Raw genomic sequence first — 25,373 nt, forward strand, 5'->3', positions numbered from 1 at the left:
TCTGTCGCGCCGCGATCGTCGTCATGTGTAGAATTCCTCACCATCAACCAGATAGGATGTATTTTTCTCAAGAGCGTTATGGACGGCGTCCGCCATACAGCGTTTCGGTGCTTTCCTGCCGGTCATTGACTCGAATTGGGCGACCGCTTGCTCGATCAGCGTCTCAATTCCTTCAACTATAACCCAAGGTCGACCGGTAGTTTCCCGAAAACGCTTCATCTGTGTGACCAGAGGTGTTTCTTTGGTCATATACGCCATTTCAACAACAACCCCACCGCTTGGGGACTGCATCCATGAATCTGGCATCTCAAAATTGGCACCTGGGTTACCGTCAAGAAATTCATGGGTGACGCAGGATACCACCATCGTCGGAAGAGCAAAACTTTCGGGCCACGGATCGGTTGTAAACTCAATCACTTTGACTGGCTCTGCTGAAGAGTATGTGGCATGTCCATTGGCCTGGGGCTTAGCCCAGTCGTTAAAATGCCGAACCATAGCGATCGTGTTTGCGATCGTCCTGTTGTGTACAAAAATATTCTTGCAACCCATCTGCAGCATAGCATAGACTGCGGCCCTGGCCATGCCTCCCGCTCCAATAACCAGGCCTGTGGTCCTAGGTTGAATGACGTTGCGAGGGGAGAGGCTCCTGTTGAGGCAAGTCATGATCCCGATGAAATCAGTGTTTTCTCCAAACCATCCCACAATACGCCCTGCACGGTTTCTCTCCTGCGCTTGTATTTGCAATGGAGGAACAGCTCCAGCCGCATTAGCCCGTAGAGGTACAAGCGTGTTGACGGCCCCTATTGCCTTTGCATGACCGCTCAGAGATTCTACACGAGGAACAATCTTCACTTTATATGGCTGTACGATACTTAGTCCACCTAGGGTGTCTTCTTTTGCAAGTTCTTCGATGTCCGTCCATGAATTGATGTTTCTGGTACTATAACGATGTTGGAGGCCAAGGAATGCGTATGCGGCATTGTGCATCGCCGGCGATAAGGAGCCGGAGACGTTTGCTCCAACAATATAGAAGTGAAGGGGATCGAAAACGAAACTGTCGAACAGAGCCTTCACGATGTCTCTGGAAGACAGTTGTGGTTGTAAGATATCCTGTGGAGATTTCATGGTCGCTGACATGATTGGGTGTGTTACGGATGTCAGTACCGTATTCATGATCTGTGAACTTCGGCCGAGGGGCCCGACATTGTACGTTATGGAAACAAGTCGAGGCCCCGGTAGATCCTTCAACTCCTGTACGAACCAACTCAGGGATTCGTTTTCCTGGCGAGATGTTGGAACGTTTCGGAGTCGAACCATATCGCACCTAACATTCACGGCTTTGTTGTACATATCTTTCCATTTGGGATCCTTCCAGCCGTTGGTGTTTGGAGTGTAGTTGACATAGTTACCGATGAGCTTGGTATGGCCTTTGATGGCTCTGAGGCGAGAAAAATGATTGTCTCCGATATCCAGATCCACAGACAAGTACTGAATTCCCAGTCGTAGTCCTTGCGTCAAAACGTTCAGGTAAGCTTCAACAATCGAGGATTCAGAGAGCTGGCGACTGGCCGAAAGCAAAATTGGGACTCCAAGTGACCTTCGGGCCACCGACACCATCTTGCTCAGGCTTCTCGCTGCCAGAGAATGCCATTGATCAACGAATATTTCCAATACGTCACTAGCCGACTCCAGCGCGGCAAAGTCGATAAGTCCATCGACAAAATCAGACAGCTTCAAAAGAAGCGTATGAGTAAAGGTACGCAATTCGACAGGGCCGTCCAAAGAGAAAGGGGATTCGGAGAATGATTGAGTTGCAGGTGTTCCGGTGATAAATCTGACAAATGAAGAGAAATCGGCCTGTGCATACCTGAGTTTAAAGGAATAGTTTGGGGATCCCCGATCGGTCGTCTCAGCGTCTAGAGGTACATTCATAGATTCGTCTTCTAGATTGTAAAATTCAAAATTAGAACACTTCCTGTGGGTAGAATTGCCGCTCTCGAGCAATTTGGCTGATCGGTCGTCAAGATTGAGAAGCTTCGTAATCTGGTCCATGTCCCTGAGGATGAACACGACAGGGTTGGTCTGGCTATACTGTCTCAAATAGTCCTGAAGACTCCGTGTCAGGCTGCCCAAACCGCAGTCAATAACACATCTGTACTTGTTGTCTTCGAGCATTTGTTTGGAAGTCTCAATGTCTTGCTTGTGGAATTGCTCACTTCCATGGATCTTGAGGTAGTCTTGTCTCGAAAGGCCATTGACAGTTTGGAAGTAATGATCCTCAGTTATGAATCTCCTCCCGAGGGCCGTAGCAGCAATGAATCCCAAAGACCTCTTTCCGGAAGCACGGATTCCAACTAAGACGAGTGAAGCGTCTGGATGAAACACGCGTCCTCCGATCGGAACAATTTCAGAAGCGGGCGTCCTCAGGTGTGAGTTTGGAGTCGACTGTCGAGTAGACGCCTGTTGGAATGAGTCGAGCATATGCTGCTCCGATGGCGCCTTGCCTCCTCGACTGGGGGATGATGTGCCTGGAGTCGGGGATCTCAACTGATCGCGCCGCGAGATACCATTGAATCCACTCTCGCCAGGCTGAGTAGTTCCACTTTCTCCTTCCATAATTATCTATCATTGAAAGTCGTTCGCGCCATTTATGGTAATGAGATCGGAAAGCAGACGCGCACCATGGAGACAGGAGTCCGGGGATATCGTATTCAGTTCGGTACTATAGCAAGCATACACTTGAAGGAGCCCAAAGTCTCACGTCTCCAGCGCTCCACAGAGCTGCGTGGAGGAGAGAAAAATATGAGAAGGTTCGTTTCCGATGGGTCGAAACTTAAGGCCGGGGTCAACTCGAGAGCCTCGGGGACCCTCGCCCCTTCGGGGGATCCCCCACATGGTGCACCATCCGATCAATCATCCATCAACGGCCAGCAAGTATCCTGACCCTCAGAGGAACGAAACCCACGCACGAGGCAGGTCTTCATGATAGCAACTTGGTCTTGCTCCGATTCTTCCAGCCATCAGACCTCTGAACATGGCTGGCGCATCTCGACCTCGTTGTGATGGCTACCAATAGCACAAACACAGACAGAAGAGACCCCCGAATCAGCGATAACGACGAAGATGCTTCGAGACGAGTCCGAGCCCGCGTTTCACGCGCCTGTACAAGGTGCAGAGCGAGAAAGGATCGATGTGATGGAAGACAGCCTCAATGCTTTAACTGCATCGCTGCAAGTCAGCCTTGTTCATATGTGGCAGGAATCAAGAAAAGGGGGCTTCCTGAGGGATATGTTCGCGGCATGGAGAAGTTGTGGGCTGTTATGATACAAAAAGTCCACGGCTTGGACGACACTGTCCGGCAGGTGGTGAATGATAGTGAGGAAGAGCTTGTTCGGATTTGGAATCATTATAAACACGGAAATGACCTTCACACAGCATGGAAGGAATCGAGAGTACTGTCAGAACTCGAGAGGCTCTTATCTCGCGTTGATCAAGGCCCTGCCCTTGACCTGAAAAGGAAACGAGACAGGGAGGACGACGAAGACGCTACGAATTCCTCCAACGAGACCCCTAGCGATATCCAGTTTCTGGTGCCTGATTTTAAAGTCACCGAAGTATCAAATCGGGACGAAGATGTCATCAACGACACTCCTGCTTTGTCCAGAGGAAGGCCTCCATCCCAGCCTACCACCTCCTCCAGCCCAGGCTCGGTCCCTCTCCCATCATCAGCGTCAGTTTTACTGGAACATTATTTCAAATACACACATTGTTGGTTCCCAGTCTTGGACAGACCTTATACTCTAAAGAAAATGTACGAGTATACAAGACCTGAAAGACGCGCTAACCATGAGCCTTCCGACCTTGCTTACATGTGGGCGATGTGTGCCTACTCAGAACAACAGACGATGCACACCAGATCACATGCGATTCTCAAACAAAGCTCAACTGTCGACGAGATGCGTGACCACGCGAGGAGAATGATACCTTCCGAGAGTGGACCTTTCTCGCTGGGCCATGTCCAAGCTCTGCTGCTCCTTGTACTGCTTGATATCGGAATCGGTAAATGGACTTCTGCATGGATATTGGTGGGCTTTGCGGTACGAGCTCTCCTAGACGTGATGGACTCTGGCCAAACGATTCCCCCAAAGTGGATGGCGACTTTGCAGGGTTGTTTCATCTTGGACACGATTGTTTCCATGCGAGTGAAAAGGCCGCCGCATCTTCGGAGTGAACACCTCCCACGCGATCAGTTCCTTGATGAAGACGGGTATGAAGAATGGGAACCATGGAGTGCAAACAGATGGGACACGCCCGAGTCTCGTGAACCCGGCTTTGTGATAAGCTGCTTCAATCGCTTGACCGAGCTTTGCATGATTGCAAATGGCTCATTCAGAGATGAACGCTCTCAAAGGCATATGGAGGCACCGCCAGCTCGGGACTTGATCGTTAAATTTCAAGATCTGACTGACAGATACCCTTTGAATGTCATGGACATTGAGCGGCGACCACCTCATCAAATGGTCCTGCAAGCGTGCCATTTTGCAACATTGGCAATGACCTCGCATTTGACTGGAGGGATACGCGAGAACCCTAGATGGAAATTTCTCGAGAATTTGGAACTCTTCGAACATTCGTGGAATGCTCCCGAAAATTGTGGCATCCCATCGATCATGGCGGTCCTGTGTCATTTGGTCTATCCAAGATCGGACAATTCTTCCATTTTTCTTGACATCGACGCACCGGCATTGTTATCCGAACGCTTCAACCAAGTTCTAGCAAAGTTGTCAGTCATCTGGCCAGAATTTGAATCCTTGAAAGCGCCGTTACCGCCGAACACACAGATATTACCGCAAGAAAATGCTCCGCGCCCTTCTAGTGGTACCTTTCCTTCCGGTCAAAGAAATGGCCTCACGAGTAACACTGCTATTTCGCTCCCACCGCCACAGACCAACTTCTGGCCTGTGACTTCCCTGGTCACTCAAACTGATCACATGGTTCCCGAGGATATCCCTGCCGGCACAAGAGACCCCCCGGTTCTCCGGTACCAGGACATTCCCAATTATCATGATCAGGTCGGACAAGCACCGCGAATTGGATCAGCACCGATTGATTACGGACCTATGAGCATTGACATCGCCGAACAAGGAGGTCCAGCTAGTTTTGATTCCAACTTGATCAGGAAATCCGGTGCGATTGGAACCTCCCCGAGCTTCAACGGCGATGAGATTGACACCTTATTTCATGAAATGGCTCAACTTGATACCACTCAATGGTCAACGGACAGAACTCAAGGTTTAAAAGATTTTGGGTTTGCAGATGATTCGACCTTTGAAGCATTTTGCAATGACCCCGATCGACTCATGCTGCCAGGCGGGCTTAGGGAGGCCTCGTTCAATATTGCATTTGGTTCTCAGGCGACATTCACAAGCGGTAATTCCTAATAAGCATCGGCCTCGGATGCTCGGCTGGGAACGATAGCACTGTGATATATATTGGCCTCTGCGGAGAAGTGAGTCGTATTTAATGCTTAGGTACTAGCATCAGCATTTACTTTGAGCGAGGTCTTCCCTGGCTCACCAGGTTTTTGCTGTATATCTATTACGGACGAGTAGAAAAGAAGAGGTGCAGTCATCCTTGAGAGTTATGCTGCACCATAGTCTTGGCACAACTTTTTTGGGAGACCGAAGGCGCATCCAGCATCCCGTTCAACACCTCGTACATCAATCGGTGTCGGCTATTTTTGAAGTCAATTTCACAAGCTGGAACCTCTTTCTCTCTCATCTATTCATTGAAACTGGCGGCCCTTTCCAATCCCTAGTCGGTCTACGTGTGAGCTAAATCGACACAGCATCTCATTCGCGTCCAATAAGAACTTATACTACCTCTTTTCATCCTTACCTTCTTGCACTTTCGATCAGTTCAATTTCGAGTGCTCGACCATTTATTTTCCTCGAATTTGAAATGCCCCCAAAAGGCGCCTCTACAGCAGTGAATCCGATCCGGCTACAGTCTGTGACACGATTAAAGATCAGAAATCCCGACAAGCAAGAGCCGAATCCATGTTTAGGTCCAATGAGTGCTATGTTGAGTATGTCATCTCCCTGTCCAAAATGATATCATGAATACCTGGACGTCAAGGCGAGGACATGCGCATTGATGGGGAGCTTGATACTCTGTGGGCCACGTTCGTTGTCAAGAACGTCAACCAAGATTTCACATGTTGCTCATAGCTATGATTTGGTCACAAGTGCTGACGCGTTTTTATGCAGATTGCTGGGCAGCAGGAGCTGCTTCAGGAGGCTGCGGACACCTTGAGAAGGCGCTACGGGACTGTATGGACAAACCTGTACGTTATCTCCCACGTAGCTCCATTCTGTTCTCAATCCTGGAGAACCCCTTGACTCTGCAGCTATTGCCTCGGTCACTGATCTTTTTTGGAATCAAGAAACAACCTCGAAAAGACAAATCCACGATAAACTACCATCTTGCTCGTCTATATCCGAATATCTCCGGTCCCAGGAAGCGGAAAACCTGATTGCCCTGTTGAAAAAAATTTACCGAACCTCCCACCGAACCATTCTTTGTATTATCATTGGCTCGAACGAAGAAAACAAGAGCTGTGTCCCATACAATTGGTTGCATGAATTGAAACCGAAATTGTCGGTGGAATGTGACCCAAGTGGGGAGATGTCGACGCAGGTCAACATCTTCATCACAACGTTGTACACGTACGAATTTCCGAAGAAAAAACATAACGCGTTCCCAAGCCCTATCGCACGCATAGCCGGAGTCGAGTGAGTTAAATCGAATGGGACGGGTACGTCATCTGCATAGACGGGAGGATCTGGGTATAAATGACCGTCTAATGTTCTCGGATATGCATTGTAGAACCCGAGCTCTGAAAGAGGTGGGGATAGTCGCTACTGGCGTTTTGGAGAGAGAACATCAAAACAATGGCAGCGTTGAGCCCAATCCCCCCAGAAGATTTCCATTTCTCTTCTTATCCTGAGTCACTTCCTTCCTATGTTCTTTCTATCCCGAAGAACCTCCTATGAACTGTTCACGTTGGTCGATTCCATCAGAGAACTAAACTTGGGTTGTGTTAGTGTTCTTGAGTCGATGACCGCCACCGATACATCAATCGGATGGGCGTTCTCTGATTCAAGGGTGGTGGATTTGCAAACATATGTCTATTCACACGATGCAGAGAATCGCCAATATCGTACCAGAGCGGCGCCGACAGTTCTCCGGGGCCAACCAACATTCCAATCAATAGCAACCTCCAACTACTCGCAAACCAATTCAAACACGTTTATGACCATCACTTCACAACCATTTCCTGGTGAAATTTCATGAGTTTGGCAATCAGTCATTCGATCGGGCTACACCAAAATCAAACATCTAATATTTTGACCTGGTGTTATTATATGCCCTGGTGGTGAGGATCTCACATCATTACCTTTACCCTAGTCAGTCTGTCAGCAATCCACAGAGTATTCGTGGCTCTTAGCCAATGAACTTCTTCCCGCCTCTTGATGGTAACCATTAGAAGGAATTCCAGCACATTTCCCCCACCAAACCTAACGCATCCCCATTGCAGACGCCAGCAGGCCCCTCATACACGAGAAAGCTTCCACAAAATAAGAAAAATCAGGGAGAAGGACTAGTTCGGGAACCCACCTGGCATTGAATTAGAAACCTGCCATGCGCACAATCCCGCTGGAATTCAACCATCTCGCAAGGGCATCCTTGAACTGGAACGCGCTCGATATATCTCTTGGACAACACGCCACCGGGGCTGGATTCAACTCGAGGCTGTCACTTGCCCAATACAAGGGGCACCGGATTTGTTTGGGACTGTGGGGAATGGCTGCGCTGCTGACCTCGACCTCCTTCGTCCAAATCGCTCGTTAGAATGAGGAATACGGCTTCGTAGCAATACGACCCGCGGCATCCTTCGCGGAAAAGAGACAGCATTTCCGTCGGCGCCTCCATCGAACCATGTCCCTAACTGAAGGCCAAGTCCAGCGTAGACAGTCTACTGCATTGTCTGTGGAACAGGAGGATAGTTGAAGTCAGTCGGCCGACAGAAAGGTCAGACTATATGTCTATCAGCCACACATGGGGACGATGGAAGTCTGATGACCCACCAGTCCAGCCCTCTGGTGTACCTTTGTTTATTCTCTGGAAAACAATCTAGCAAGGAGAGGGGACGCCCACAGATTCTATTTGTCTCCCTGAGCAGGAAGCTATTCAACAAACCAAATCGGTGGGTCGGCTTTAAGCGAAGCAAATAGCGGGATTTCACTATACATTCTGCAGCATTTCTGGACCGGACCTGCTGGATCGTTCGGCAGTTTTCCACGCTTGTTCATTGCGTTCCTGCCGGAGCGTTTTGAAGGATTTTGTTGGATTGCCTACCCAGGGAACGGGGGGAATGTCTTAAGGAAACGAAATCTGCATCTGTCAGGGGCACTCAGGTGTATCAGAGTTTGAGAGGTTCGATTGTCCACCTTCAAAGGGCCCAGGAGTCTCCTTTTCCGGATAGAGATATTTCTTCCTTGCTGGCACGCTTGTTGGCAAATCAATGGCAGACATTGAAGAGAAGGAAAAGTTGCAGAATGGCCAATGAAGAGATCGACAAGAGGATGCTCGACGGCTGAAGGTAGAGGAGGCTGGGCTCAAAGTGTTGAAACGAGGCCTCTAGAAGAAGAGGACCGCCCGGAGAGCCGATGGTCTGATGTCTCAGAAGGGCCCGGTGACACACCTATTCTTACCACCTTCATTGCCTTCAATGAAAATGCTGCCTACCAAATTAAATTCAAGACCTTAAAAAGTGTCGGACTCGAGGGTGGAATTGGGGAATTTGCCATCGACGAACGAGTCAAATATTGCAAAATTTCAGTTTGACGAACAGCCTAATATCCCGAGATCAACCGTCACCATGTGGTTCAGCCTTGTAGTACGGTAGCCCCGTTCTCCACCCAAGATGGCATTCCATCGGCCTTTTCTGACGATCGGTTAAGTAGTTCTCAAAATTTAGGAGCTGCTCTAGCTCTTGGGCTCTTTGGTTCCTCAATCCTTCCATTCTCGCTACACTTTTCAAACATCGCTTTTCAAAGCCCATACGTATCCCCGTCGCAACCAGGAGGAAAAAACAGGATAATCTCCCACCGGCAGCCATGGATCAGAAAGATAATTCAGCTCACTTATCATCGAAGTTTTAATGGCTGTTGAACCTGTAGCTGGTCCTTGAGCTCTTTGCAGTGGCTGAGTAAAACAGCAACACCACCGTCCTCCGTTCATCCTATTCGGTCGTTGCAGTCGGCGTCACGAACGGAACCGTTGTCGTGATCGTTGTAGTGAACCCTGAACTCCCCGTCCCGGTACAGATATCAACACACTGACCGGCCGAAAAGCAATACTGCCCTGCTGCGCAACAGATATTTCCACAAGGCGTTTCTCCCAGCTGATACGCACAGCCTTGGCTCGTTGTTGCTGCCGTTGCCGTCACCGTCACCGTGATGATACTCCCGGACGTGGGACGAAATGGAGCAGAACATGAAGTTTGCGTTGGTATACACGAGCTTCCGACACGAATGATGGTCCTGATGTCTGTTTCGATGCGTGTTTCTGTATATGTCTGCCATTGGCCTGCCGCGCATGTGTCGGCACCGTCGCATTGGCCCGCCGTCACCCCCAGACGGGACGACAGCAAGCAGAGACCAACGCCCAACATCGAAGACAGGGGAAGCAGGCGCATAGCTTCAAATCTGAATTTGTACGAGGCGAACGACACAAGTCTGGAGAATGCAGAAGGCTGGCGGACGGGCGATGTATACACGATGCGGCAGACTTGTTCTTACCTTTTCATATGTATACGACGTTTAACAGAGTGATGGTGACGTTCCAAGACGCCGAAAGCGGTCAGCTCAACGCTCAACCTTCAACCTTCAACCTTCAATTACCTGGATATTTTCTTTCTCTGTTGGGAGGCGAGAGGAGAATACGAGCGCACCATGATGCGCTGTAACTATGACCAAGCTCTCCCAAGCCATACAAGATGGAGAAAAACTCTGGCTACTACTTGGCTCTTCGGAAACGTAAGCAATGGTGCTCAGCTGCCAAGGGTGCCCCCAGCACATCTCTCTCGGGGACCTGAGAGTCCTGCAATGGACTGCCAGCTGAATAGATCATGTCCGTCGTCTCCGTTCTTTCTTGTGTCAAGGAAATGCAGGCCATTTTGCATACGTACAGGTGGTCAGACAGGGCTGATTCAACGAGCCATACCTGCTGCCGAATACTTTACAACAGATGCTTTCTCCATCGAATTCTCGTTGCGCATGAAAAGTCTTTCTCTACAGATACGGAGCATCCTGACATCTAATGATAACCTTTCATTTGATGCTATTGAGGAATGAGACAATAATTCCTGCAAAAAATGGAGAGAGCCCAAATAGATACTTGGGACCTCTCCCTTTTTAGTTCAGTATGATACTATGGTGAGGATGTTGCTTCTCAAATTTAACAATCAATCCTTCTCCATTGCGAATCCAGAATTCCCTGAACGTTAGCGAAATTGAACTCGCTGATAGTTTCCTTCCACAGTTTGTCCATGGCTTCTTTGCCCTCGGGCGTGTATAAGAAAGCCGGGTATCTGGAAAGAAAATTAACACATCAGTCAGGTTTTTACACTCCTTTGTATCAACAGAGGAGACATGCGCAATAGAGGAAGACGGCGGTGCTGATATTGATGCTGGCGGGTCTGAACTTACGGTCGAATCTCCCAATCTGCTAGATAACATCCATGCGACTCCTTCCCCTTGGCGACGGTAGCATCTAGATACGTTGTGGCACCGTCCTCGACCCGCCTTGCTGTCGCAGCTTGAAGGAGCCTCAGCAATGCCACTACAAGGCCTGGAATATTGCGATGCAAGGCCGTGCCCTTGATGAAACCCGGCTCGACCAGATTGACTATCACGTCGTCGGCAGAGACATATTCTTCGAGCTTCCAGATGAACATCATTCCCAAAAGTTTGGAGAGCGAGTAATTATTGCCGGGCTGAAGGAGTTGGGGTCATCGAGCCACGGCAAGAGACGTGGCGATTGCTTGTCAATGGGGAATTTGACCATCTGTGCCAGCGCGGTGGTGGTAATCATCAAGTGGGCTGGGAGACCGAAGGGTTGTTTGCTTTTGAGGACTGGAAGTAAGAGCGTGGCCAGAGGCATGGTGGACAGGTAGTTGACCTGGATGCTCTCTTCGTGACCTGTGCTAGGGACGGCGGTGAATCCGAAGTTGGATACCGCCGCGTTGAGGATGGCAATGTCGATGCGTGACAGCTGGCTGTCGACGCGGCAGACGAAGGTCTGGATCGATTCGTACGAACTCATTTCCAGCGGCCATACCTCGATGGTCGTCTTAGGGTATTGTTGCCTCAGCTGAGATGCAACCTTTTCGCCCTTCTCGGCGGAGCGGACGGCAATGATCAAGTGCCCCAGTTTGAAGGAGAGCAATTGGCGGGAGCTCTCAAGGCCGAGTCCTGCGCTGGCTCCAGTGACGATGGCGACCTTTTCGGAGAGACTGGTATTCTGTGGTAGGAGTTTGGGTTTGATGAATAGTTGTGATCTGAGGAATCGACCCCAATAATTGGAGGTTAGGGGCGGTAGATCCCTTTGAAGAGGGCATGGTGCAGACGTGTCAAGGGATGTACTGCAAGCTTGGTCTCGTGCCGATAAGCCAAAACTAGATGGATTTGTCCGGTGATGGAGGTCCATGTCTGCACTTATTATATACAGGTTTTTCAATTTTGACCCGTAAGTTGATACCTTACAATAGCCCGCCAACGCCAGACCTAGGATGCTTCCTCTTCCTCTCTCTCTCGCGTGGACTTCAATGCACAATATCTACTTGTCCTTTATGATATATACCAACCAGAAACACCAGTCTCCTCCATCGCCAAACGAGTCCTCTTCCCCCTCGAAGCATGCTTGGCTTTTGAAAGGAAAACCACCATCTGGTTCGAATCACTAACCTCTGACACCATGTACCTGGACGCCACGGCCTTCTCGGCCCAAGCATACTTCGACATAGTACTGGGTCGGCGGAAGAACCATTTCACACTCTCCCGGATTGGCACGGAGTCAATGCCAACAATGCACTTTCTCAAGACTGTCCGACTTCTGCGCGAGAGGCTGGTGCTAGCGGACGAGCAGGCGAAAGTTTCAGATCCGACTATTCTGGTCGTCTTGATATTTGCGACCCATGCGCACATCTTGGGCGAGCATGAGACGGCGATGCATCATATGGAAGGACTCAAGAAGATGGTGGATCTAAGAGGTGGGATCGTGGCTTTTAAGAAGAATTCGAAGCTAGTGATCGAGTTGCTCAGGTAAGTGGGAAGTCTCCCCGCCGTTCAATTGCGATTGCTTGTCTTTGCATTGGCACACACCCTTAAGCTGATTATCATGATTTATCGTATAGATGCGATATAGGAATCGCCTTCCACAGCGGTTCAAAGCCCTTATTCACCTTTCCTGACGGTGCCTTTGCGGACGCTTCCTTCATGCCGGATCTATGCCCATCCCCATACCCGCAGCCGACGACATCGACTTTCTCAACCAAGACTCCCACGACACAAAATACCTTGGAGACCCTCCTCGCCACCAGGATAGATCGGCACATCTCCACAGTCTGGCGGACCATGAGGACTTTCTGTAAGCAAATCAACATCGCCGCCCAAACCCAGAGTAAACTCCCGCAAGAACTCTTCCTCCACAGCATGGCGTCCGTCATGTATCCGATTCTCAACCTCCGCTTCTCTTCGGGATCTCTTGATGAAGCCCTTCGCCTCGGCCTTCTAGCATTCTCCTCAAACATTTTCCTCCAGTGGCAAGACGCCCGTTTACCTTGCATGTACTTCCCTACGGCGTACAGAAGTTGTCTTGAGCTGGACCTTGAGTTTTCATGGGACAGACATGACAAATCGTCGTTATCGTCGGCCTCCTCGTCGTGTCAGATTTTGTTATGGCTGTTAGTGATCGGTTCTATCACGGTGTTTACTGACTCCGATATCGAGGCGTGGGTCAAGCCTTGGATCAGGTCGAATATCGATTTATGTATGATCAAGTCGTGGAGTGAGATGAGGGAGATGTTAGGTGAGATGTTCATGTGGATTGGTTTGTTGCACGATAGGCGGGGGAAGGAGATTTTTGATTCTGTATCCATTGTTTCGTGACGGTATACTATAATGCACCAAATAGTCCGGTAGCCTCGTGAACGTGGTGTGAAGAGATTGGAGGATAAGATAATCATAGCCAATCCATATATGTTCATATCTAACAATTAACAACTAACAGACCTGGTAAATGTTACCCATGCACCCCCGTAACCATGGTATGGCCATACCAATGCAGATGTAACCGAAAACATCAATCCATTGTACTCATACTGTGTGCTGTGCTGTAAAATCCCCAGTGTCATAGGTAGCTCAGTCCGTTTTAGCTCGTCATATCATTCGTCATCCGTTGTGCCATCCATTCCTATACTGGCATCATGCCCCCAACTAAAGAGAAGGCCGAGATGTTTTTCCAACTCCTCGAGATGTAAATCAATCCACGCCAGCGCAAAATCAGCTCCAATCCCAGGGCCATGCGTGACTAAAGGTAACTTGCGGGACCAGTATATATGCAGAATCCAAAAAAAGCGAATTTCAGAAAACCACCTCAGTAGCATAGAATGGACGAGGAAGGTGCAGCAGCAATATTATCAGGTCGTGAGGGCTGAAAATCAAGTCAGGACCGCTTGAACATGAAATATCCGTACATTCCGCCAACATCCTGCTCGACGACGGGGATTTTCCTCATACCCCACCATCTGGCGCCCATTTTCCAGGGACGAGTTCCGTCATCAACCGATGTGACTCCTTCAATCGGCTGTCTGACAAACCAGCCTCTCCGGCCGAGTTCCTTGACAGTCCACTCCGGCCGTTTGATGTGAGCATTACGCCGTTTCACCTCTCCAAGGACATCGGAGCTCAGCTCGATGACTTCGAGGGGGAGTGTGTCCAAATCAGTCAGGGCGCTTGGAGAGTAGGAGAGAGACATTTGTGTCACAGATTTGATGTCGCTGAGGTCAAGATAGCGAATGGTGCTTTGGAAGTCATCCACGGATATATCGGACTCGTCGGGTTTGAACAGGCTTTTGATATCCGATCCCAGGCTCAGATTGGCGCCCCGAAGACCGAGTTCCTCGACATGTCTGGCAAGCCTTCTCAATGCGGGAATGTGGGAAGCATTGACTCGTGCACCACCGAGGTTCAAAGAACGCAATGTCGATGGCAATGATGCCACAAGCCGCGTCACGTCCTGTTCGGCCAGGAGTCTGTGGCGAGACGCGTCGGCCGCAAGGTCCAGATAAACGATGCTCTCCTTGACTGCCGGGTGGGTGGTGAGAAATTTGACGACCGAGGGACCCGTAAGATGTGTGCAGCGTTCAAGATTCAAATGGGTAATCTTGGCCGTGGGGGGAATGGAGAGCAACGCCGTGTCGTTGACGAAAGTGTGAGCCAAGTCGAGGTGGGTCAAGTTTGAAAGCCGCGGTAGAAGAGCCTCGAAGACAGGCTCTTGAAGTGTTGTGCATTCGTGGAGGGAGAGTCGTGTGAGGTTGATCAAGGGTTCGGTCTTGGGAAGTCGTCGGACGACAGTGGTGAAGGCTTCAGCAAAGGGGCGAGCAGAGCAGGCGCAGAAGTCCAGAGCATGCACGAATGGCATGCTGAACAATTGGGCGAGGACGTTGACATCAAGCTCTTCATCCACATGTTCGTGAACGAGGAAAGCCTGGAGGTTCGGTATCAATTTTAGACATGCGAGGAGAGTTTGGGGTTTGAGGTAAGGAGTTTGGTTCCTGGTGCTTCGAGCACTGCCAAATCCCATGTTCGAGTAGTGTGAGAAGTCCAACCATTGGACCAATTCTCCCAACTTGTTGTCGGCGCCGAGGCTTCTCATCAACTTGGAGAATGCCCTGGATTGAGGAATAGAGACATGCCGGTACATGACTCGTAATGCTGCTGAATGCAATCTCTTCGATGCCAGTGAGCAAGCGGCCAGATCAACATGGGGTCTTGCATAAGGGTCGGCCGTATGATCGACTGTGACGTAGGAGAGGATCAATTCTAAGATTTCCTCGGGCATCGACTCCAAATACGAGGCTCCGCGCGTTTGAGGAAAGTCCGAAGCTTGAGACGGACCGTCATCCGAGTCGTCGATTGCTGTGTCGGCGCTTTCCTCAAAGGATTCTTTGACCCCAATTGACTCTCTGACTTTCTCTCTCCAGACATCGAGGTTGAAATTGGCTGCATGTGGATGGACTCGAGTGATATCTTTGGCGAAAGGGAGATTGAAGAGCTTCTGCGCTGCCCTCCTCTTTTCTAATTCATCGAGAATCTTTTCCAATTTTCTGGGATTGTTGCGAGCATAGCCTTCCAATCTTGTTCGAACATGGTCTTCGTGCGAGCCACCCCAGTGGAATGAACAGAGTCCCTTCGTCTTGCACCACTGGCTGCAGGGCCACGCTATCCATTCCACCTCCTCCAGGTCCTGGCTCGATAGGGAGGACTCGAATGATTGGGGAAGACCTTCCCCTGGAATCAAGGTCAGTGGTGAAAACCTGGACATAGCGTGGTGTTTGTAACATACCTGGCTCTTCTTTGACTGAGGCATATGAGAACTTCCTGGCCGAGTTCATCTCTTCGGGAGGAAACAGAGAGTGATGGTGAAACTTGCTCAGAGTCGGCTCCTCTGGTCCTTCGTGTTCTTGGTAGATTGTAGAGACCGTAGATGGAGAAGGGTTCATGTTGGCCACATGGTGGAGTGATGGTTGGTGGAGTGATGGTGGCATTGTCGTGCCTATGCAGTCTTAAGAATGTCTAGCTATGCGTCAAAGTAAAGGATGAAATCAGACCAACTCCACAGGTGCAAGGAAAAAGGATGCACGGAAAAGAAAAGGCAAGGAAAAACCACTGGTAAAGGAAAGATGGGGGTAATAGAAACAGTGTGAAAGGTCAAAAAGCGGAAGTTTGTGTCATTGTTTTCAATTCTGGCGCAGGAGGCGACATATCCATCAAGTAACGCGTACCACCGGAGAGCCTTGTCGACTAAGCAGTTAACGGCAATTTATGAATCACGCTTTTCGGATGGATTTTTCCTTCAGAAGGCGGGATGGAGGGCAGCCAAGTGGGCTGAGCTGGGATGGCAACGGACAATTCCAGAGTGTGCGACAGTCAGGTGCGAGTGCTGCGAGTTCAAGTTGTCCCTTCCCCGAAATTCTAGGGAACGGGCGGCACATTGCCGTTGGCTTGAAGTTTTGGAAGAGAGTCAAATGTTGAGAAGAAGTTGTGTCAGCGCGAGGTGGAATTACGTGACAGAACAAATCTGTGATGCGCCGACTAGGTCCGGAAGTTCTCAAAATCCGGGGTAACTCACTGGTACTGCGAAAGTTGGCTGGGCAAGGTTGCCGCCCGCGGTCCATTCACGTGCGACGTCAAGGTTTTCGGACTGGCCTCGACACAATACTCGTTAGTCATGGCACCCCTTTGTTGATGTAATGGTGTCAGAGCGTGGGCCAGTCGAGCTGTCGATACCCGGTGAGCTTCTCCGCCACCTATACCATATGATTAACGAATATGCACCATTTCGAGCATCTCCTCGGTATGCCCTATACCTGAACTGAAAATGCCTGGAGGGATTGGCTTGGGAAAACTAAATATACACGAAAATAAAACTCTATATCGACATGCCTCATCCGGAGAAAAAAAACAGTCCGGAACCCCATATAAGCATGGTCAGTCCCCAATCCCCGTTGTCATGCAACCCAGCCGCCCTGAGTGACATCGAACCTCTTCGCGACAGACGTTGACGTCCCCTGTCTCGATGGCATGGGGGATCGCAAACTCAATGCTTCGAGTTCCACATCGTCGAGTCCTGGTGTATTCTTCCCCCGCAAACTCTCCCCGGATCGGACCCGTTCACAGAGAGTTTTCAGAACTCCGCCCAGCCACTCAAAGTCCTTGAGTTCTAGGTATATCTGGCCGCATACCCGAGTCCAGAGTTTTCCATCATACTCGTAGATGGCAACGAACGTGTTGTAGTCGTCCACCAGTGTCTTTTCCATCCAGGCGATATGTGTTGCGACATCTGCTTCTTGGATAGTAATGGGGCCTGCCGAATGAAGACTGGGGGAACTGAGGGGAGAAGGAGTCCGCCTCGGTTCGGCCAAGGTGGTACCCCCAGAAGCTGATCGGAGCGATTGTGTGGTGCTACCAGCACTAGGAAATCCATATGAGGACTGTCGCAGAGCAGGGGAGAGTCCACCTGCACTTCCAGCTCCACCGGGGCCCATACTGATACTTCCCCGAGAGAATGCGCCCACGATTGTGATTGGTAGCAGGACGTTGGCCATGGCACAATCCCTCAGACCGCCAGACCAACCGATCCGTCCTCCATCACGACGATCACTGGCTTCGTAACTTCCCATTGTTTTGAGTCCGTATCCAGCGCCCAGATCGTCCATGACTTCGGTTCCCAGAAGCATGGCGAGAAGATCAGCTCCTCGTTGAGCCAAGTCACGGATGTAATTATAAATGGCTTCCTCTCCCCCGCATAAATTTTGGCGGAAATTCAGCGCCGCTGGGACACAATAGTGAGGGGAGTTGTCGGCGGTGGCCACGAATTGGAACAAATTGACAAAATCCGATTTATCCGTGGGTGGAAGTGGATTCCGAATGGAGGCCGAGGAGTTTTCTCGGGGTTTGTAGCCGTGCGAGGTAGGATAAGTCGTTCGAATGAAATGTTGATTGCGCTTGGGCACGTGGAGAACGGCACAGCCTCGGGGGGTATACAACCATCTATACATTGTCAGACACAAAACGCAGAGCACCGGCCGAGCCCTTCAATACTCACTTATGGCAATTGCTCACGAAGAAATCGGCATCAAGTTGGGATAGATTTAAAGGGATCTGACCAACGCCGTGAGCACCATCCACCATACTCAAGATACCATATTCCTTGCACATCCTGGTGATCCTTTCAAAGGGGAAGCGAACTCCCGGCAAGGACACTATGGTGTCATAAATGCATATCCTTGGTGTTAATCCATCGTACAAGACTCGTGAAATGGTTTGTGATAATGCATTGAGGATTTCGGAATGAGTGCATGGAAGGGAGTAGGCAAAATCCTGTCCGTGTCCCACTTTTCGAAGTTGAAGTTGAGGATTGGTTTCGACGATCGAAGCCAGCGTTTTCTCAATTGCACCGTAGATTGTGTCAAAATATATGATACAATCTTTTTCTTTGTATTGCAGATTGCGCAACACCGTGTTGATACCTGCAAAATCAGATATGCCGTCTGAGATGAGATCATTGGGGCACTCTACTTACCTGATGTGGCATTACTGACGAACACGCACTCATCTGTTGGGACATTGAGGAGTCGTGCTATTCGTTCTCTGGATTTGTCCAGAAGATCAATGTACTGGTACCGCAAGAATTTGTCGGGAGCGGCTTCTGCCAGCTTTTGATAACCGCGCAGCGCATTGCGAACGGGCAAAGAATAACTGCCAAATGACCCTTGGAAAATTTTGACTTAGAAAAAGTCTCCTTCATAGAGTATATCAATCGAAGCGGACGTTTCACTGACCGATCCATTGATGGCAAAGGAGCTTGGCACTCAGGCCGAAGCCAAGGGAAAAAGGGCTGGACAAGACATACCGTGATTCAAATTGGTATATTTGGGATCAAACAGGAAATGGGATTTGAATCCATGCCCGAACTCGGTAATCTCACCAAATGAGCCCATATTGGCTGCCGTAATGAATACTGTGTAGATGATGAAGTGCCGGGGGGGTTTGAGGGTCAAGAATAGGGGATGAACTTGTTCGAGTCACAACACCAGTTACCCGTTTCAATTTCCAGGGTCAACAGGGCCAAGATCCTGTATTTGAGACTGAAGAGCATGCAGTCCAGGTCGAGACATGCAACCGTCAAGCCTCGCCCTACTATATGATGGGAGTACCACAGCGTGAGTCAGTCTGATAGAGCTGAGAAACCGAGTTTGATGTTCCAGACTTGGAGGATGGCTAGGGTTCGAACTTCACCCGGGTTGGCGTGGGCTGAAGGGCGGGATTTTTTTTTTTGCCCCAGGGCCAAGATTGCCATTGCGCCTATCGAGACAGAGGTCTGTCTCCTGAACCGTATAGGCTGGTGGCCCATTGCCTTTCTTAGTGCCTTTGGGGTCGTTGTGGTATCCATTCTAGGGGTGTTTCGGTCAGCGACACACCAATCGTTGTGGTTCATTGCTCAGGCCTCGCCGTACTCTCTAGTCCTTCGCAATAGAGCCTGGTGAAGGCTAGTTTAGGCAAAACGAAATAGCAACTCTGTGGTCAGGCGCACCATTGACTTGCCCTGTGGGGCGCTGAGCAGCATAGTTGAAGAAGAACCAAAGGCACGAGGGAAAATGGTGAGAATATTACTTTAATAGATGAAACATATTCGTGGCTTGCCCGACGGGTCAGCCACCATTTTCAAGCCCTTCATCATTCGGCGGGCGGAAAAAATATTTTTCCGGATCCGATTCCCTTCCTTGTGTCTGACGAAAAGAAATATCTAAAATTTCGTACTCCAATGGTGTCCGGCATCCACAGCCAGACCAAAACACCATTTTTGATGAACCTCGGTCGATTTTGTTCGTCATCGGTTCATCACCCTCACCCTCACCCTGCCAGCAACAAATAAATTGATTGAGTGAGGGGCGACCACTTCTCCGGATCACTGCTTCTGCTTCCGAGCATTTTCGGTGCCGAAAAGCATATAGACAAGTGACATTACATTCAATATCACAAGGTCAGCGATATTGTCATCGAATTCTTCTATCCGCGAGATATCGCCGAATCCAATTTCTACGCAGAACAGGTCCTTTCTCGAGGAGAAATACCCAAGATTCGGACTACTGGACTATTGATTGATACCACGGTGCTAACGAACTACCAAATACCCGAGAAGGACGGCCATTGTTCTCCCCCACAACAAACATGCCCAAGTCAATTTCGATATCAAAGATTGACGGAAAACCCGGCCAAGTTTACTACCCTCTGTCCCTGGACGAGGTTCCTCAGCCTTCACCAAAAGGGAAAGAGGTCCTCATCAAGATTCACGCTGCAGCGTTGAACCACCGCGATCTTTTCATCCGTCAACACCTCTACCCAAGTGTCGCCTTTGGCGCTCCTCTTTTGGCTGATGGTTGTGGGACAATTGTTTCAGTAGGGAGTGAAGCCAATCCCAAATGGAAGGGTAAACGGGTGGTTGTCAACCCAGGGACAGGGTGGAAAGATAGTCCTGAAGGACCCGAAGATAAAGGTGGTTATAAAATCCTCGGTGGCACCAAAATGAACGTCAACGGAACTCTTCAAGAGTATATGATTATTGATGAGGCGGAGGTCGAAGAAGCCCCCGATCATCTCTCTGCAGTCGAAGCCGCAGCTTTGCCTCTAACTGGGCTTACCGCATGGCGAGCTGTCATGTCCAAGTGCGGAGAACACAATCTCAAGCCCGGAAAGAATATTTTGGTTACAGGGATTGGTGGCGGTGTTGCATTGATGGCCCTGGAATTCGCCAGAGCGGCAGGTGCCAACGTCTGGGTCAGTAGTGGAAGCGAAGAAAAGATCAAGAAGGCTATAGCACTTGGTGCTAAGGGTGGAATCAATTACAAGGAGGAAGGTTGGGAGAAGAAACTGCTCGCCATGTTGCCGCCAGACAACAAACAACTCGACGCAATTGTCGATGGCGCCGGTGGCGATGTCGTGGAAAAGGGCACCAAACTGCTCAAGGTATGTCAATGCAGCTGTCGTATCTCCCAACCCGCTGATGATTTTGTAGCAAGGCGGTGTGATTGCCATCTATGGCATGACTGTAGGACCCAAAATGCCCTTTTTGATGCAGGCGGTCTTGAAGAACATCGACGTTAAAGGCTCAACCATGGGTTCGAGAAAGGAATTCAAGAACATGGTGGACTTCATCAAAGCCACCAAAGCAAAGCCAGCTGTCTCACGTGTCGTTCAAGGCTTTGACCTCGACGCCATCAATGGTCTATTCGAGGACATGAAGAAATCCATCCAATTCGGAAAATTGGTGATTGAGATTTCCAAGGAACGCGCAGACAGTAAGTTGTAGACTTGCATAGTCAACTGTTGTTGTCAGACACGAACATCTCTGCGTTTACTTGCTGTTAGCACTTGACTCACCCACGGGCCATGTGTTTTTTTAAAACTCGCGTGAATGAGAAGTCAGATCTTTTGCGATTCTGCTATGCAATGATAAGAAACCAAACATTGTTTGGCGTATAGTTAGCCAGGTTTGGAGACTCTCTGCAACAATCCTTGATGTCACATCGACAGTTGGTTACGACCAGGATTAAATTGGGAATACAGAACAGGGGCGCCGTCATCCGAATTCGGACATGAGCTTTCGTGATCTGGTCCGGCTGGAAACTTTGGTGCGGCCTTCGGGTACCGCTTGGCGGGACGAGTGGTTTAGAGAAGTCCCTGCGGAATTCTGTGCCCAGTTTTGAAATTGGATACCTGTGCCATTAATCATGCACGATTGACAGCGCAGAGAGTGCGACCGGAGGAAGAGGCAGGACAGACCAGAATCCGGCACTTGTAGCTTTGACGATTGTCTGGATCATCTTTCACTGCGACTACATGGATGGTATGGCGCAGCTGAGGTCAGTTTCGAACCGTTTCAAGGGACCGTTGAGACCCTCCGTCGATCGGATCAGCAAAATGTCGGCACTTTTCAACCACTCTCTATCATTTGAGCGCGACTGATTCAGGAGTTAGGATGTTTGTGATGCAAAGTTGCCAACACATCAGCACAAAGTGATAAGCGTCTAGCTTTCAACACGATAACATGCCCGTTTCTTTTGAAGTTTGCAACACATCAAGCAAGTCGCCATCAGGCTAGTACCAACGTGGTCATCGTCCTTGTTAATCCCAGTTGGTACCAAGGACGCGGGTGTGTCAAAAAGACCGCAAGTCTGCGACTTTGGTGTCCAATTCGCTCGCATCCAGCTGGACTCGGGTGAATGGTCGACCAAGGCCCAAACATCTGGGCAAAAAGCTGGATTCTCTAACGGTGTCGGCTGCTGCAAGGGGAAAGCCTGGGACGAAGCGAACCAGCCAAAAGGTAAGGGCAAAAATAGAAAAATGGGAGTCTGCTCCAAACCATGGCGATGCTAGCGCGAATGGGTACCTTTCACAGCCTCACAACCTGATTTTAACCGCATCTTTTGATTTCTCTTCTATTCTTCTTGTTTACCCCACTGCACGCGTCTTGCTGGATCACGCGTGTTCAGTAGAGTTTGATTCGCATCCGTAAGCATCTCGGAAGGATGGCATGACAGAAAAGTGACTGGGTGGACATTAGCATGTGTGATGTATTATTCAGAGGTCCGAAAGGGTGGCCGAGTCAGGAGGGACGGCGAAACAAATCCGGCACTTCGTCAAGAGACTGGTTTAGACCTAAGGGACAATAGACATAGTAGTTAAAAGTTCTTGTTTGAGGTACTTAGTAAACCGGCGGTCGACCGTTATGGAATTGGCGTGCACTTTGTTCATAGTACAGTATGTTACGCGGCCAAAACAGTGAAGAACCATCTGGAGTTGTTGACTTGATCGGGGCGAGTCGTGATGGCTCTGACATGAGAGCAACTCTCAGCGATTGGTGGAGTCTGAATCCGGTATGGATCGGAAGGAAGATGGGGGATAATTGACATGGTACATAGTGGGCACAGTGGAAGGGAGAGACCACCCGAAGTCTGAAGCCTAAAGGCTGGCGGGTGCACAAAGAGGCCCCCTTTCCATCACTCCAAACCAAAGAGGTTAGAAAAAACGTCCCCCACTGGAACTTTGCACTGGGCAGGATGCGTCGCTGCTACCCCCTGGCCGACACATCGATTGCTTGGGAACGACGCCGGTGGTCGACGGCTGAAGGTTCCCCAGACTGAACCAGTATCGTAATGGTTAAGTGTGTGCTTTCCTGTCCTCGGAGTTTGTACCAGGCGTGTTCATCCCCGCTTGAGGTGCATGTGAAGGCCCAAGTAGGACCAGCTGAAGATTCAACGGCGTGCAACACGATAGGGGGATCGCAACGGCAGTCACTGGTTTGGGAGCCAGATTAGGACTGACAAGTGGTATGCAAGAGTTGCATGAGCTGGGAGAATAGTCAGAAAACCCCTTTTCTCTGCAGAAGCAAGATGCCAATGTCAAAAGCAAGAAGCAACAAGCAAGCAACAAGCAAAGATGCGGGACTCAGGACGCAACGTCACCTGAATTTGGTACTATGTGGCAGTGAGTGGCAGTGAGTAGCAGCGGTAGTGGCAAACCTAGTAACTTGACTTGCTATGCTGTAATTCTAATCAATTGTCCATTACCTGGGCGTTCCGTGGCAAACAAACAACGACGCGAGGACTAGTATCAATCCCAAACCTCCATCTGGTAGCTCTTGACCTTTCTCTACTCTCATACTCTTGCCATCGCCAACACCCCTTCGAGCTCGGTATCCCGACCCGGGACAGACAACCTGTGCTTCTGAAGCGAAGGGGCTCCTTCTTAACGTTAAGTGGCCTCCGCATGCCGAAGACAAGGCGCCCTGGCTCTTTTCTTTTGGCCTTGAAGATTCGAGTAAAGCGTCTCGCCGGGAGGCAAAAAAGTCGTTGACATCAAGGGTCAGGATGCTATACTTAGCAATCGGCCGCGGAACCAGGAACAAGGGACAGGGGACAAGGAGCAAAGTCTACCATTTAATCTGGACTTAGAAGAGAAGCGGCTAGAGCAAGGGAGAAAGTACGGAGAAGGAGTAGGGGAAGCAGAGCGCAGACACGCCAGTGGTATGACCGCGAGACGGACTGAGAAGCCTAAACTGCTCCAGGCATAAAGCGGCGATAGGGAGTGATAGGCAGAGACTATGCTGCAGCAGTGACCTCACCAGTCCGCCCCAGTGGTGCCAGAGAGCCGCCCCCGTCGTGTAGCATCTGATCTTCTGCACGATTCAGGGACGATGCCCAAACTATTTTTTCCCCCCTTCTCAGACTCCATTTTTTCCTTTCCCTTCCTGAGTGCGGCTGTGCAAGCCCTTAAAAAAAAACCCCTCTGGGTGCCTATCGCATCCATCCCCGTCAAATGCCTGTCCTCTGGCTGCCACGCTTTTTCCTTCTCGCCCAGTGGAGATCTCTCCACCACCCTAACTGGCGCTCTCCCGTCCCCCATCTGGCTCTTCCCATCTTGATTGAATCCCTGACCACGCTGTCATCAACTTTCTTACGCACCCAAAGGCTCTTCGAACGGGGAAAAAAAAAGGCCCGCTTGTTTCCAGCAAAACCTTGCCTTGCCGCCCGCTGCCGGTGAGTGCAGCGGGCATAGACTGCACAATTCCCGTACTGCGGCTTGCGAGATCGCCTCTGCCTACCTTTTCCTGCTGCTTTCGCCCTTCTTTTGCACGCATTGGAGAAATGGTGGGAGCGCTGAAGAAGCGGTGATAGAATGATAGTAGCATATCTGGGACTGGCAATAGAAAAGAACAAAAGCATCAGTAGTAGCAGTTGACATCGACACGCCATTTGACGTAGTTCCTGTATCCTGTACACGCAGGCCGGCAGTGGCAGTGAACTCTGACGGACCACTCAGCACTCGCGCCATTCATCGCGAACCTCGAATCCTCCAACACCCACTCATTATCCACTCAGATACGACCGAGTCCAGGCCCAGTCTCCGCTTTTGTGCTAATCCTGTCTTTCTCACACATCCTTGGAACCTTCCTCTATCCTACCATCCACTGGCATCGTTCATCCACCGCCATCCGCCATTCCTCCGAGTCTCATCGGTTTTCTTCAACTCTGACCACGGCACAATGGTACCACTTCTGCTTCTCGCAAACGTGCCGCCAACCATCGACCAAATCACCCCCCGGCCTCTTCGCTTCTGGCTCCCTTCCTACTCCATCAAAGCCCACTAGTGGCTCACTGCCACTAAACATGCCTCAACTCGCCGAGCAAGTTCAGCGTCACTTGGTTGAACCACTTCGCCTTCACTGCCCTCTTGAGCCGAGAGGTCCGCGCCGATATAGCTATTTGGTTTTCCCCCTCTCCTCTCGGCTTCTCCTCAATTCTCTGTTCCCGCCGCTCCACCTTCGCTCTGCCTGCTCAAAAAGTTTTTGGCTCTGTTCGCAGACCATACCTTCGTTTGCTTTACAACAACCACATTCGCTTTTCACGCTTTTGTGTCTCGCTCGTTGGACACCAGTCGCTCAAAGTCCTTCGGTTTCGATTC

General features: G+C 50.1%; 7 protein-coding genes across 7 annotated transcripts; 3 read left to right on the top strand and 4 right to left on the bottom strand.

Moving 5' to 3' along the window:
* Positions 1 to 21: 21 nt before the first annotated feature.
* On the bottom strand, positions 22 to 2,616 carry Z518_08034 (uncharacterized protein; the record flags this gene model as incomplete). Its single annotated transcript, XM_013413777.1, has 1 exon — positions 22 to 2,616. One exon carries the CDS (start codon positions 2,614 to 2,616, stop codon positions 22 to 24), a length of 2,595 nt encoding a protein of 864 aa, XP_013269231.1.
* Positions 2,617 to 3,062: 446 nt separating this feature from the next.
* Positions 3,063 to 5,441, top strand: Z518_08035 (uncharacterized protein; the record flags this gene model as incomplete). The annotated part of the gene is made up of 1 exon (XM_013413778.1): positions 3,063 to 5,441. The coding sequence occupies one exon, from the start codon at positions 3,063 to 3,065 to the stop codon at positions 5,439 to 5,441; it is 2,379 nt and encodes a 792-aa protein (XP_013269232.1).
* Positions 5,442 to 10,524: 5,083 nt separating this feature from the next.
* Positions 10,525 to 11,775, bottom strand: Z518_08036 (uncharacterized protein; the record flags this gene model as incomplete). The annotated part of the gene is made up of 3 exons (XM_013413779.1): positions 10,525 to 10,657; positions 10,776 to 11,062; positions 11,131 to 11,775. 3 exons carry the CDS (start codon positions 11,773 to 11,775, stop codon positions 10,525 to 10,527), a joined length of 1,065 nt encoding a protein of 354 aa, XP_013269233.1.
* A 267-nt stretch (positions 11,776 to 12,042) lies between these two features.
* On the top strand, positions 12,043 to 13,138 carry Z518_08037 (uncharacterized protein; the record flags this gene model as incomplete). The annotated part of the gene is made up of 3 exons (XM_013413780.1): positions 12,043 to 12,389; positions 12,482 to 13,011; positions 13,077 to 13,138. 3 exons carry the CDS (start codon positions 12,043 to 12,045, stop codon positions 13,136 to 13,138), a joined length of 939 nt encoding a protein of 312 aa, XP_013269234.1.
* Positions 13,139 to 13,791: 653 nt separating this feature from the next.
* On the bottom strand, positions 13,792 to 15,850 carry Z518_08038 (uncharacterized protein; the record flags this gene model as incomplete). Its single annotated transcript, XM_013413781.1, has 2 exons — positions 13,792 to 15,638; positions 15,694 to 15,850. 2 exons carry the CDS (start codon positions 15,848 to 15,850, stop codon positions 13,792 to 13,794), a joined length of 2,004 nt encoding a protein of 667 aa, XP_013269235.1.
* A 1,008-nt stretch (positions 15,851 to 16,858) lies between these two features.
* Positions 16,859 to 18,850, bottom strand: Z518_08039 (uncharacterized protein; the record flags this gene model as incomplete). Its single annotated transcript, XM_013413782.1, has 4 exons — positions 16,859 to 17,900; positions 17,956 to 18,379; positions 18,433 to 18,621; positions 18,763 to 18,850. 4 exons carry the CDS (start codon positions 18,848 to 18,850, stop codon positions 16,859 to 16,861), a joined length of 1,743 nt encoding a protein of 580 aa, XP_013269236.1.
* A 1,231-nt stretch (positions 18,851 to 20,081) lies between these two features.
* Z518_08040 (uncharacterized protein) lies at positions 20,082 to 21,219 on the top strand (the record flags this gene model as incomplete). Its single annotated transcript, XM_013413783.1, has 2 exons — positions 20,082 to 20,876; positions 20,926 to 21,219. The coding sequence occupies 2 exons, from the start codon at positions 20,082 to 20,084 to the stop codon at positions 21,217 to 21,219; spliced, it is 1,089 nt and encodes a 362-aa protein (XP_013269237.1).
* Between the last annotated feature and the right edge of the window lie 4,154 nt (positions 21,220 to 25,373).

This window comes from Rhinocladiella mackenziei (assembly GCF_000835555.1).
Source record: "Rhinocladiella mackenziei CBS 650.93 unplaced genomic scaffold supercont1.6, whole genome shotgun sequence".
NCBI lineage: Eukaryota > Fungi > Ascomycota > Eurotiomycetes > Chaetothyriales > Herpotrichiellaceae > Rhinocladiella > Rhinocladiella mackenziei.